The sequence below is a fragment of the Salvelinus alpinus genome, chromosome 1, assembly GCF_045679555.1.
Source record: "Salvelinus alpinus chromosome 1, SLU_Salpinus.1, whole genome shotgun sequence".
NCBI lineage: Eukaryota > Metazoa > Chordata > Actinopteri > Salmoniformes > Salmonidae > Salvelinus > Salvelinus alpinus.
Genome location: NC_092086.1, coordinates 31,510,033 through 31,524,265, shown reverse-complemented (window position 1 = coordinate 31,524,265; position 14,233 = coordinate 31,510,033). Strand labels below are relative to the sequence as shown.

Below are 14,233 nucleotides of genomic sequence, written 5' to 3'. Positions count from 1 at the left end.
TTTTAGGGACCACCCCGCCAATGGACGTCTGACTGCCAACATTTTCATGTGATTCTACACGTAATTTGCAAACCAATTCTACGTCTGGCACTCTGTTCAGAGATGCTAAGTACTCTTGGCTGGCAAACGCTACCGGTATGATGCTAAGGCCCCCAGGTTAGCATGATTAGCATCCCAAGCTGCCAACAAACATTTCCCCACCAAATCCAATTGAAATCCTATTTCCAGGTTTAGGTGGGGGGCAAAAGACAGCTATGTAGATTCCCTCCCTACCTAGCCTGAATAATGGTTGTGGAGACTGAGACAAGGGGAGAATTAGAGGGGTGTGGTGCTGGGGGTGTCTGGCTCCAGGGGGTTCCCAGGCCAGGCCTCCCCGCCGGGGGCTGTAGAGGTACTCACACTGTGGGGATGTACTCTCCAGGGAAGGCATTGGTCGTGTAGCTGATCAGCAGACATGTCTTACCCACAGCTCTGGAAGAGGAGAAAATAAAGGCACATGTCAATATTATGGAACAAATCACAGGCATGCATGCCATATGCCAATTTTATAGCACAATGTCAATCCTCTGAAAGAACCATGCTAAAGACATGGCTAGTCTATTATAGAGGGCATTGAGGTCCCTACCAAACTTGAATCTGGGTGGATGGACAACACACACTTCAAAATCTACCTTGAACGATTGTATGCCCTGCAGCCAGAAACTCAGACTTGGTTCAAATGAGTAAGGTTGAGATTAGGCCTAGCCTCAGCCAAGATGTCTGATGCCATGCAATGCCATCCTCTACACATTAATACATTGATGATCACACATTTCAGAGGAACACCTGCTTTTTTTCAATGATCTGAGGTTCAGTAAAACCAACTCAAGTCCGTAACTCTTTGAAATGTGGCCTAGTCACCATTTCAAAAGATAAAAGGCTAGCCGACGAATGGGAGTGGACAGTTATATTACCTCCTTAAATCAAAGAATAGAACAGTTCAGCCGTGGTTCCATCTATGACATGTGGCCTTTAATTTCTCCAGCTGCCTACAATATCCACCACACCCAGCCCAGAGGCTGCATACTCTGTGTACACCCTCCCCTCCCTCCTACACATTATGAGTGGAGTGCCCAAACAGATCAGAGGTTTTCTGATACGGTCATCCAAAAGTGCACAGTTATTTGAGTGGCTAACTACCAGCCAGGTGAGGAACAGGTTTGACCAAGAACCACTAGGGTAACTAAAATATGTTACCAAGTTTGTTACCTAATTGTTGGGTAATACCTACCTACCAACCACTGGCAAAGGCTTTGTATCACCCTGGTTAGCAAGCAGAGGTCGGTGAAGTGCAGTGAGTCACCACGTCTTATAACCACACTCACTCCTCAGGTTTGACCTGAGGCCATTTAACTTGGTTGGGAACTGCAAACATCAAGGAGTTATACAGTCTAGATGAAATAGTCCCTATGATCCAGACATGAATATTCATATATAGAGTGAGTCAGTCCACCTGTAATGGTCTGGGATAGTTGAAAGCATTCAGTGGGTAAGTGACTAGGTATCCCCTTTCCCTCTCTTTACTTCACACATGGAAAATGTTTCTACAGAAACATTAGCTTGCTGGCAAAGATGATGAATACCGGTTAACTGTTTTCACAATTTAGATTCAATGAAATGACCAAGTAAACAATGACAGAAATAAACTGGAGACAAGGTTTACTTGAGCCCCAAAAATACAAAAACTTCAAATACAGCTTGCCAAGTACCTCAACTCCTCCATGAAGTTGAGCACAGACTGGAGTTTTTGAAAGGAACCTCCGACTTCAATACTTCAAAAATATACATTTGTAAACCCTTACATGTATCTATGTTTGTCCTCTGTTGCGTGCCTTTATTTGTTTGCTTTAAGCCCTACTTTTTAATAAAATGATAAAATACAATCGCTGACTGTTTCCATGTTGATTCAATTGGCACAAGCGCGGAGTTGCCATCATACAGCAACAGTCGGTGGTTGTATTTTATTAGCGTTTTATTAAAATGCATGATTTCAGCAAACAAATGGCCTGCAACAGAGGACAAACACAGGTACCCGGTAAGTGTTTAATAATTTACATTTTTAAGTATCGACGTATAGTTACTATAATTTTTGGGCAACATCATATCCGTATTTTACTCCAAGTATCGACTTGTAAAAAACAAAATAAGAATTGGTAGCGGAGTTTAGATACTTGGCTAGAATATAGACATGTTTCAGCATCTGAACGTACACAGCTATGGCAGAGCAGTGATTTAATTCATAAAATTAACACACCCACTTAATTTAGTCCCATTGAAGGGGACTAAACCAGCTAATTTGCACAAATAACAATTGTGAGAATAAGCATGTATTTGCTTGCGTAATGTTGGATCGTCATTGAACTTGTTAGTTTGGTAGTTACCTAGCCTTTAGCTAACCTTTCACTTAGTTAACTAGCAAGTTAACACATTTGCTAGCTATATTATTTATTTATTGACATTCACACCAAATAGATAGTTACTTAGCTATAATGGTACATCGTGTATTTATAGTTAGTAAACGTTCATAAACTTACCCGTCCCCAACCACGACACACTTTATGGCCTGCATTGTTCCGGACCGTATTACCAGACTGGTCCAGATGCGTCGCTAAGTCCGTTTACTAGCTTGGGTGCTAGCTTAGTTACCCACTCTTTTGTCTGAACTTGTTCAAACTTGAAATGTCTGGAATGATTTGGTCAAAGTAAGACTGATTGACAAGGTTAATGTCTGTCTTTTCGAAAGTGTCCGATAAGATATATATTTTTGAAGTGATCTTGCTACATTCCCATACTTTCTCAACTGGAAATTATGGAGCAAACAGCTGCTACCACCCATTGATAAAAAACAGAGCTGCGTTTTACATCGCAAAACCGTGCGGAACTATCCGTTCACCGGGTCACTTCCGGTTGCTTTAGACGCCCACGCACGGATTTAAATCACTGATGTGCAGTAGTTTAATCCTAAAACAAAATACAGTACATTGTGATAAAACGAAAGAAGCATCAAATTAAGAAAATGGATATGAACTTGTATCTTTCACATAACATACATCCAATTATTTAGAAGTAAGTTAGCCGTTTGAAAACGTGTACCAAAATACACATTTGAGAAGTGTGAACAACTTTTTCAGTTTTCAGGTAGTGTGGAGTTATCAGAAGATAATATGCTGACATCGTGATGTTAATATACGGTATGCAAAGGTATCTGGTATACTTAGTAACCAGAACAGTATAAGAGAGACTAGTTTATCCAAATGATTATATCCTCAAAACAATAACAGAGTATTTACGGACACCATAGACAGTTACACCATGATGACGTTGCCGGATATCATTGCATTGCAACTTCCGGAGTCACACTGTTAATGTTCCGTTTGACCAAAACTGGAAAAGAAGGGTGGATTTATCGTTTGGGGTGGGGTACCTCGTCAAAAGACGAAAATATGAATGTTAAAAACTCCAGACAACGATGGCAGTATGCACTGTTGTATCTTCTTAACTTGTAAATAAGATTCCGGTGGATAATCGCCGTTGCAGACATTGTCTTATGGCGGGTCTGTCTTATTTAGTGTTCCGTTTTTCGGGGTCCGCTGGTCGGACTTATGGGGTGTTTTCTAAAGGATTGACCAGGACTTTGTTGATATTTTTTGATCTCGCTTGGCGACTGCGAATCAGATTCCCATACCTCTATCTCATCGCTTCGATGATGTTCAATGTGCGATTACAGGTAAACATATTCCTGGCTAACCTTGCACCTTAACGGTGCATACAGTTAGCTAGAGCGAATATATTATCTTATCTTCACAGATTGACTGAGCTATCTTAGCAGCTAGCTCGCTTGCTAGCTAACGTTTGTTAACGCGACAGCTAAATAAAGGTAATTTGCTAGCTAGTCTAAGAAGCCACAGCATAAGATTTGGCAATGCAAATCAAGTTTGAAGTACAGTATCACGACCATAAAGAAGGCAGATTTAGAAACCCACTGCCCACTTTGACACGTCATGCTTTGTGAGTGTCATTTCTTGTATTCATACATTCACCATATGTCAGATTTCCAATTTTTAGCTAACTGTCTTTGTCTTTTCCTATTTGCAGGTCCATATTGAGATTCACTGAGTGAGTTACAACTGCCACAATTGAGGACCCAACACCCCTGACTCTGCTCATTTGTGGGCATCCTCAGTCAGAACTTTCCAAAGAGACCCTGCAGACCTCACACAATCAACAATGTGGAAGAGGGCACTAGTATCAGGGGCCAGTATGACAATGCGCAATGTTACACGACCGTTGTCTCAGCCACCCCTTGTCATAGGAACCCAGTGCCTTTGCTTGGGAAGGACACCATGATGATGTCATTAACAATGGCCGCTGGGGTGTGCTGAGATTTGTGAGGTTGTACTGGGATATATCTCTCACAGCCACTCACCACCAGAGATTCTTGAGCTACCCATCTGGTCAGAGGAGACATAGTAAAGGATGACCAGTGGAATTCGACACTGCCTTTTTGTCGCAGACCACAAGGAGGACTGAGAAACAAAAATTACAATGACAACAATGTAATGAATGTTTTTGGAACCTTTCTTATTTCTTCTTCCTCTTAGAGTTCTGCTTGATGTGTTCATCAGTGCACATCTGTAGTTGTCTCCGAAGGAAAAACTGGAAACTTGTCTTATAGTTCCCCTCATAATGAAACACAGTATCCACTAGCTTGCATCTCCACCGCATGACATAAACCAGTGCATGTTTTCTATTCTCAGTGGTTTGGGCATTTGTTTTGAGCGGTTTTGAAAAAGTTTGTTGGCCAATGGAAAGATGGTGCAGTGAGTTGGAAAGTGGAAGAGGAGAAATTTCTGTGTAGGTCAGCAGGGCTACTGTTACAACCTTTCAGTGTAGCTCAGCAGGGCTACTGTTACAAACTTTCAGTGTAGGTCAGCAGGGCTACTGTTACAACCTTTCAGTGTAGCTCAGCAGAGCTACTGTTACAACCTTTCAGTGTAGCTCAGCAGAGCTACTGTTACAACCTTTCAGTGTAGCTCAGCAGGGCTACTGTTACAACCTTTCAGTGTAGCTCAGCAGGGCTACTGTTACCTTTCATTGTAGCTCAGCAGAGCTACTGTTACAACCTTTCAGTGTGGGTACGGTCACCTTTCAGTGTGGGTACGGTCACCTTTCAGTTATAGAAATGGCAAGGTGCTTGTTGTGTAATGTGCATCTATCCTTAGTGTCACTTCTTCTCACTGATTTGGAATGGAATGTTGCAGTGTAGGTGTCAGGCAAAGAGGAAGGATCCAGGAAAGGAATGACTGCATGACACACACACACACTTGTGTCACCCACTTCTCTGTATCGGTCAATGGAGCTAACGAGGTGGCATTTTAGATCTGAAATAAATGGTTTATGATTTTGTCTTTGGTATGCACTCCTCCTTATTTCTCAGTAAAGTGTTTATGGGTTTTGTCAATTCTTGAGTCACTGTATTAAAAGGGTAAGGAATTTAATATGGTTGTACCTCCTTGGAAACAATAAATTATTAAACAATCAACTATTTCTGTAATTTTATATTCTATGAAATTACTTTTAGGTTATAATCTTCATCATCTTGGATTCATACACAAAACACTAACCTCTGCCCTCTACCCTTCTACACCCTCATGGCAATGTTTACTTAAGTGGGTAAGATCTATAGTAAGGATTTTTGTGTTAAATCTGTTATTTAACCCGTATATCTCATCCAATCTATTATTAGAGAGTGTCCAGAGGGCATAGCAGAGATACCATTTCAAAGGAGAACAGTGGGACTATTGAGGTCATTCATTCATCCTCCCAAGATGGATTACATAGCCCACAGATCATTTGCAATGTGGATCAATTCATTTAATTAAATGTGGATTTCAGACAATTTAATTACAGTCAATTCAACATATCCCCTTATGGATGAAGCAGGACATTGTCTGCAATCAAGATGATCCATTGGTAAAGCTGCTGCTGATCTGTTAAAGATTGTCTTAGAAACATATTGTAAGGGAGTGAACGTTATTTATAATAAGGGTTACATGGAGAAAATCAGACCTCTGAAATGAAAATGGTTCGCCCTTCCTTCAGCAAAACATATTTGACCTAAACCCTCCCTGAATGCTTGAAAAAAAACAAGTGACCCTCTATACCCAAAATGATAATTTAAACAAAGTGAATAGCAGAGAACATGCCTACCGTTTACCCTCACTTCTTGGACAGGCCAGAACCTTAGATATGCAGTTTTAGAAACTGTTCTTCATCCTGTAAGCATTATATGGCAACTCAGGAATGTTGATAGCAAGAGTAGGGGTGGAAAGATCTCCTTTATTGTAAAAGCATTGCATGAACCTTTCATCTTATTTGCAGGACCAATAAAAAATGGCCTTTTATAAAAAATGTACATATTAGCAGAATTGTTTTAATACGCGCAAATTCGCGAAATGACAGGCTAAGAATGGACAGAGAGATAGGCCTCTGTGTTCATCTTAACATATTTCTCTAATGCCAAATCAGTGTCTTGTTTGCAACTAAACTGTCCCTATTTGCAAATAATAAAATCTGAGACGTCATTAGGAATCTGAGCATAGTACTTTCAAAAGTTAGGTTTACCTTTCCACCTCAGACAGAGTGACCTGCTACCGACGCAGAAAAATGTAAGCTGCTGGCTAGGGTTTCCTTAAAATCTGTCTGGGTTTAAACATCTTTTATTGTACAGAAAGTGAATAGCTTAATCAATTGATAGTGACAGAATTAAAGTAAAAAAATGTGTCTCCTCGGCTATATAAGGTTGTAGCTCAGCATCTGAATGTCAAAGAAATGAAACAATAATATCCCTATATGCATGGGAGTCTTTCCTTGGTATTTTACAGCTTGTTTCTAGCATAAAGCATTGCGGACCAAATCACTGTTATAGATCACTTTATATAATCGGATCCATTTTATTTTCTTCAAAATCTTAAGCAAACAAGAGGTAGGTCTGTGCTTTTTGCCATTTTCTTTCATTAAAAGTAGGCCTATGGTACCCTCTCATACCCGTTCATTTCGAGTCTCGGTTTTAACTTAATAGCTTATGGATATAGCAGCCTATAGCCTAATTTTGTCTGTCAAACAGGAAGCCTACCTCTTATTTCTTAAATAGGTAGAAATAGGCTCCAACACAAAGCCCTATTGTTGTTAGTAAAATGAAGTCTAATTAAAATGAATCCTCAAATGTGCCTACTTTCAGCACCATGAGCTGTCCATTTTAGTTTGCTTGTGCCGCAGCTGCAGCTGCAGCTTCAAGTTTCAGCACCACAATGTAAGTTACTCGAATCTGTCTTATTGTGAGGTCAATAACTCTGATAAATAGCCCTACATCATGGGCAAGAAACATATGGTTTTAAATCAAATCAATTATAGTAGTAGCAAGCTATCAAAGTTGACCTCCGGTCCTCCTCATCTTCACGCTCTCCTTCTCGAACTGAGCAGAAAATAAACTATAGGCTAGTCCGCACACAAGATAGTGAGTTTTTTGGACTAGGCCTAATCAAAAATTATTTTCGGAAGAAGCCTTTGACGCTCCTCCTGACCTGCCACCATAGGCCTAAACAGCACAGCCATTGGTTAGGCAGCACACAAAAAAGTGTTTGATCAGCAAGAGCAGAGCAGACCAGGGCTCAGTGTTGGAATTGCCATTGCAGTGTGTAAAGCTGCCTAGTTTTATTTACACCATCCCAGCAGCTATCTTAGAAATATAACTTTGCCCTGTGCTTCTCCAAGCATGCACTTCGTAGCCTACAGGCTATGGATCATTTGATTGAGACCACACTAAATAGCCTATAGGCACAATTGATATTTCACACCCAGTGGAGAATCAGAGATGAAGGGCGGCACCGGACACACATCAATACATAGCCTAATAAGCAACTAATTCTAAAACACTGAGAAATATTGAAATTTCATCAATTAAAAATGACACGACCCTCCCCTGAACTAGATTTGAAAAACTTAACCCTCCCCTTGACTGAAATTGGAAAAGCATGACCCTCCTCCATTTTCCTCCAGGTATCCATTATGTAAATGTGGATCCTTCCCTAATGAAACAATAATACTGTATTAAATATGCATAACAGAATATGGTTTGAATAGTCATAATGGCGGTTGTCCTATAGCTCACCAAGAGCTAAGAATTTGTGAGAATTGTTGGGTAGTACATCCTTTATAGGAGAATTGTTTGGTAGTGTATCCTTTTATCTTGACTTTGCTACAAGCTACAACTAGAGCTGATGCTCTATGTTTGTCCACACGGTGGCAGCAGCTCCTCACTGCTAGTTTACCACCTTCCCAACTCTTGCTGAAAGCACATCACTCATGCCCCCTAGACCTAGTATAAATGGAAAATATAGAAGTGAGACAAAATAAGTAATTTGCTTTTTGGTCAATAGTAATGTCTATCACTGGTGACTTAGTCCTACCATCATTTTAACAGCGAACAGCTCTCTGATTCTCCAGCTCTCTGATTCTCCTCTTTTCTTATCTCAGATACAATCTCCCCAAAACTCTTTAACTAGATGTACTTGTAATGTAAAAGTGTCAATGTGTAGTGAAACAAACATTATGCTGTAAGCCCACCAACAGCCCTACATTGCACTCGCTGATTAAACTCAACTCCACGATTTACGAGTGATGACTAATGTTGGTGGACTGGACCTCCAACATCACATCAAGTGATTTTGTTTGTAAAAAACCCCCGACTGATTTCAGCACCCAAAGAATAGCCCGCAAATACACACGACATTGTTGTGTGCTGAAATCAGTCGTTTTTATAAAAATGTTGGCACTCCAGTCCGCCCACACAGTCTGCCAACTCCATCGTAAATCATGGAGTTGAGTTTAGTCGGCTAACTTGGCACTTTCCTTTGCTATGGCTTGCACTCTGGATTTGTAGATCTGCAAAATGTTGATACCTCGCACAGTGCAAACTGTACCCGGACGAAAACTTCCGACCAAGTATTTCAATGGCAGGCACATGTAAAAACCATAAGGTTGCTAAGGCAACTGCTTTATAATTATCTATGTGGCAACCCCGAACCCTCCACCTCCTCTTTGGAAAAGAACATGGATTATTCATTTCTCTGGGATTTGCCACATGAAAATATTTTAATAATAGGGTTAACATAAAGGACTGACAGAAACAGAATGGGAGAGAGAGTGAGTGGATCAAGCTGATCCTAACTGTTATAGGCCAATTTCTATTTTGCCCTGTTTATCAATCAACTGACTGGCTTTCTTGATATCTATAGTATTCTCTCTGGTATGCAATCTGGTTTCCCCTCAGGTTATGGATGTGTCACTGCAACCTTAAAGGTCCTAAATGATGTCACCATTTCCCTTGATTCTAAGTAATGTTGTGCTGCTATTTTTATTGACTTGGCCAAAGCTTTTGATACAGTAGACCATTCCATTCTTGTGGGCCGGATAAGGAGTATTGGTGTCTCTGAGGGGTCTTTGGCCTGGTTTGTTAACTACCTCTCTCAAAGAGTGCAGTGTATTAAGTTAGAATATCTGCTGTCTCAGCCGCTGCCTGTCACCAAGGGAGTACCCCAAAGCTCGATCCTAGGTCCCACGCTCTTCTCAATTTACATCAGCAACATAGCTCAGGCAGTAGGAAGCTCTCTCATTCATTTATATGCAGATGATACAGTCTTATACTCAGCTGGCTACTCCCCGGAGTGTCCAACAAGCTTTCTCTGCCCTTAAACTTGGTCTGAACACCTCCAAAACAAAGGTCATGTGGTTTGGTAAGAAGAATGCCTCTCTCCCCACTGGGTGTGATTACTACCTCTGAGGGTTTAGAGCTTGAGGTAGTCACCTCATACAAGTACTTGGCAGTATGGCTAGACAGTACACTGTCCTTCTCTCAGCACATATCAAAGCTGCAGGCTAAGGTTAAATCTAGACTTGGTTTCCTCTATCGTAATCGCTGCTCTTTCACCCCAGCTGCCAAACTAACCCTGATTCAGATGACCATCCTACCCATGATAGATTACAGAGACGTAATTTATACATTGGGGTAAGGGTGCTCTCGAGCAGCTAGATGTTCTAGATGTACCATTCGGTCAACAGATTTGCCACCAATGCTCCTTATAGGACACATCACTGCACTCTATACTCCTCTGTAAACTGGTCATCTCTGTATACCCGTCGCAAGATTCACTGCTTGATGCTTATTTATAAAACCCTCTTAGGACTCACTCCCCCCTATTTGAGATATCTACTGCAGCCTTCATCCTCCACATACAACACCCGTTCTGCCAGTCATATTCTGTTAAAGGTACCCAAAGTAAACACATCCCTGGGTTGCTCCTCTTTTCAGTTCGCTGCAGCTAGCGACTGGAACGAGCTGCAACAAACACTCAAACTGGACAGTTTTATCTCTTCATTCGAAGACTCAATCATGGACACTCTTACTGACAGTTGTGGCTGTTTCGCGTAATGTATTGTTGTCTCTACCTTCTTGCCTTTGGGCTGTTGTCTGTGCCCAATAATGTTTGTTCCATGTGTTGTGCTGCTACCATGTTGTGTTTCTACCATGTTGTTGTCGTGTTGTATTGCTACCATGCTGTGTTGTCATGTGTTGCTGCCATGCTATGTTGTTGTCTTAGGTCTCTCTTTATGTAGTGTTGTGGTGTCTCTCTTGTCGTGATGTGTGTTTTATCCTATATTTGTATTTTTAATCCCCCTGTCCCCGCAGGAGGCCTTTTGCCCTTTGGTAGGCTGTTATTGTAAAAAATTATTCGTTCTTAACTGACTTGCCTAGTTAAATAAAGGTTCAATTAAATAAAAAATAAAAAAATAAGTAGATTTATCTTTCCCCTCAAATCCAGTCTACCACCATTGGTATACAGGCTACACTCAGAAACATGGAGGATGCAACATGAAGATAGTCTATTTAGCCTCTGGCTTATATTTTTATTTATTTTATTTAACTAAGCAAGTCCTATAGCAACCAGGCAAGTCCTATGTGTTCTATAACAACAAGGATGTGAGCTTTAGGCTACTTCTCTGTGTGATTTGGCCTGATGACCTGATGATGATGTGTGTGTGTGTGTCTGAGTGATAATTCTGCTACAGAGTGGTGTGTGTGTGTTTGTTCATACATGGTCACACAGGTGCATAGTCTGTGTGCATTGGGGCATGTGCGTCCGTGCATGCGTATCTGAGTGTGTCCATATGCTGCTTTCCATGTGCTTAATACAGGGTGATAATGAACTTTGTTTGGATGTGATAATGATGTATTTTGTACTGTGAACTTGCTGTAGGTGTAGACTGTAGGTGTAGACTGTAGGTGTAGACTGTAGGTGCAGACTGCAGGTGCAGACTGTAGGTGCAGACTGTAGGTGTAGACTGTAGGTGTAGACTGTAGGTGCAGACTATAGGTGTAGACTGTAGGTGTAGACTGTAGGTGTAGACTGTAGGTGTAGACAGTAGGTGTAGACTGTAGGTGTAGACAGTAGGTGTAGACTGTCGGTGTAGACTGTAGGTGCAGACTGTAGGTGTAGACTGTAGGTGTAGACTGTAGGTGTAGACAGTAGGTGTAGACTGTAGCTGTAGACAGTAGGTGTAGACTGTAGGTGTAGACTGTAGGTGTAGACAGTAGGTGTAGACTGTAGGTGTAGACTGTAGGTGTAGACTGTAGGTGCAGACTGTAGGTGTAGACTGTAGGTGTAGACTGTAGGTGTAGACTGTAGGTGTAGACTGTAGGTGGGGTGCATTCGGAAAGTATTTTGTTACGTTACAGCCTGATTCTAAAATACACAATACCCCATAATGACAACACGAAAGCAGGCTTTTATACATTTTTGCAAATGTATTACAAATAAAAAACAGAAATGCTTTATTTGCGGAAGTATTCATACCCTTTGTGAAGGGAAGGGGGGAAAGCTGATAATAGGAAGCCTCTGTCTTTAAGAGGTCAGAATCATGTATAGCTCTGAGCTGTATTTCCTCACATCACAATCTGACATTGTTGTTGGTTTACTTAACAAAACACCTCAAATATGTCAGTTTCTTGTAGGGACACTACTACATCATCAACAAGAGTGGCAGTCACTCACTCACTCTCATGTGCATTTGTAAAGGATACAGTCCTACATTACTATTCCAAGTTCACCATGCATGGAAAATGGATTAGCCATTCTAAATGTAATCAAACATGAATCCAGTTCATGTAATCTCAAATGCATTAGTAAAAAACTGTGATTGCACATGATCTTTCCGGATTGGACGTTGAGAATTGGTAATAATGATATGAGTATGAGATTACTGATGTTGTTTGAGGCAGTAGAATGACTGTACTGCTGGCTGCGTTCAGCAGAGCAGGCCACAGCATTGTGGAAAATAAATATTATGTAGAGCAACCATGTAGATTAGAATAAGCAATCTCTATTCATGACATTTCTATCTTAAATGCTCCACAACGGTTTCCTGCTGAACATGCCCGTGCGTTGGCACCAAGGCTGGTTACAGTATATGGGTCCACTTGATGGTTAAGCAAAAAATACCTGCTTTTTGCATGTACACTTGTTCATGCAAAGTGTGCAAAGTACGAGCAAGGATGAGAACAGGTGACAGGTACTTTGCATGTAACCTGACCTCGCAACTGAATTAAAGTTGTGTGTGTGTGTGTGTGTGTGTGTGTGTGTGTGTGTGTGTGTGTGTGTGTGTGTTGTATGTGTGTGTGTGTGTGTGTGTGTGTGTGTGTGTGTGTGTGTGTGTGTGTGTGTGTGTGTGTGTGTGTGTGTGTGTGTGTGTGTGTGTGTGTGTGTGTGTGTGTGTGTGTGTTTGTGTGTGTGTGTGTGAGAGAGAGAGAGAGAGAGATTGGTGATGTTATCTCTACTCCTGCCAACATGTTGGAATTAAAATGGGCCATAAGCACAAAAGAGCATTTCAATCTTCTCAGTGTGTGTATTAGTATTACATTTGAGTTTTTTTTTTAAATCATGTGTTTCATCATGCGTTTGTGTGTTTCTGTTTCTATAGTCCCTAAATTGAGCCCATAGCTGAAGTGTTGAATGATGCAATATTGTAAAAGGTAATATGGCTGTCAATAATGACACAGCTGATTTATTAGTAGTACACATCATTTGACTGTGACAAACACTGTAAATGTTTGGCTCACTCAGAAGTCTACTCATGAAAAACTGCACCAACATAATGCATTCAATGTTGCAGATTTTTGGCTTTTGTTCCAATATACCCCCACAACAGGTATATTGGTTTTAGAGGGATCATAGTTCATCTAAATGTGTTTGTATACCTATCACACTATTGTTTCATATGATAGTAATATCCTTTTTCCGTTAGTCAAATACTCTGCCACGGAGCTGATGCCCCTTGAGCTACTTTCCTGATTAGGACTGATATGGTTTAGATGCCAAAGATTGGCTGATTTTTGACACACAGCATGCGTAGAGAACCAACAACATTATAGATAGATAGATTGTCCAAATAAAACTCATTAAATCAGGCTGATCATCTGTATAAATATCTATTTGTCAATACGTTGTGTTCATGAACACATACAGCAGGTACAACTGGTAGACAGCAGCATTCTGCATTACGAGAAGATAAATATTAAGAGGAAATTCCAGAGGTGTTTGGAGGCAGTCGTTGACACCTACTTTACAGTAGTTACATAACCAATGAGAGGAACCTGGTTTACTTACTGACACGTTTCTGGTTCCTGGACACGGTGCTGTCTTTGTATACCTCCAGACCAACCAGACCCAGACAGAGTAACAACAGAGACCATGGGACTCATTTGGGCCCTTGAATTTCACAGATGAGATCCATGGCTGGAAAAGAAGTGGAAAGAGATTGGAGTCGGATAGCAACAACGCATAAAGAGGAAGTCCTGCCACACAGAGCTTCCTGTGGCCTTTGTTAAGTCACTTTCCCCCCTGCCCCCCCTTGGATTCCCTTCCTTCTTGCTACCCATGGACTGACCCCCGCCCCCGCCCCCGCCCCCGCCCCCAATCCCCTTTCACCCCCCACAAGGAAGGAAGTATCTGTCACCCTATCCCCCTGCCAGGCCCAAACCAGACCCCCCTCTCCTCCACTCCCCTCAACTCCTACCTCAGTTGGGTAGTCTAGCCTGTGGTTTAAGGGGTATTAATCAAATCAAATCAAATTTTATTTG

General features: G+C 41.3%; 1 protein-coding gene across 3 annotated transcripts in view; it reads right to left on the bottom strand.

Moving 5' to 3' along the window:
* Nucleotides 1-14,233, bottom strand: part of rac1b (Rac family small GTPase 1b) — a 140,623-nt gene that overhangs the window by 3,710 nt on the left and 122,680 nt on the right. Inside the window, exons 1-2 of one of the 3 annotated variants that reach the window (XM_071396606.1) lie at nucleotides 2,574-2,957; nucleotides 400-471 (exon numbers count right to left, since the gene is read on the bottom strand). In XM_071396606.1, the coding sequence (XP_071252707.1) occupies nucleotides 400-471; nucleotides 2,574-2,608 (107 nt within the window). In that variant the 5' untranslated portion in view covers nucleotides 2,609-2,957. Of the gene's footprint in view, nucleotides 1-399; nucleotides 472-2,573; nucleotides 2,958-14,233 lie in introns of those variants that run through there. The other 2 variants (XM_071396626.1, XM_071396616.1) reach the window with 2 other exon arrangements.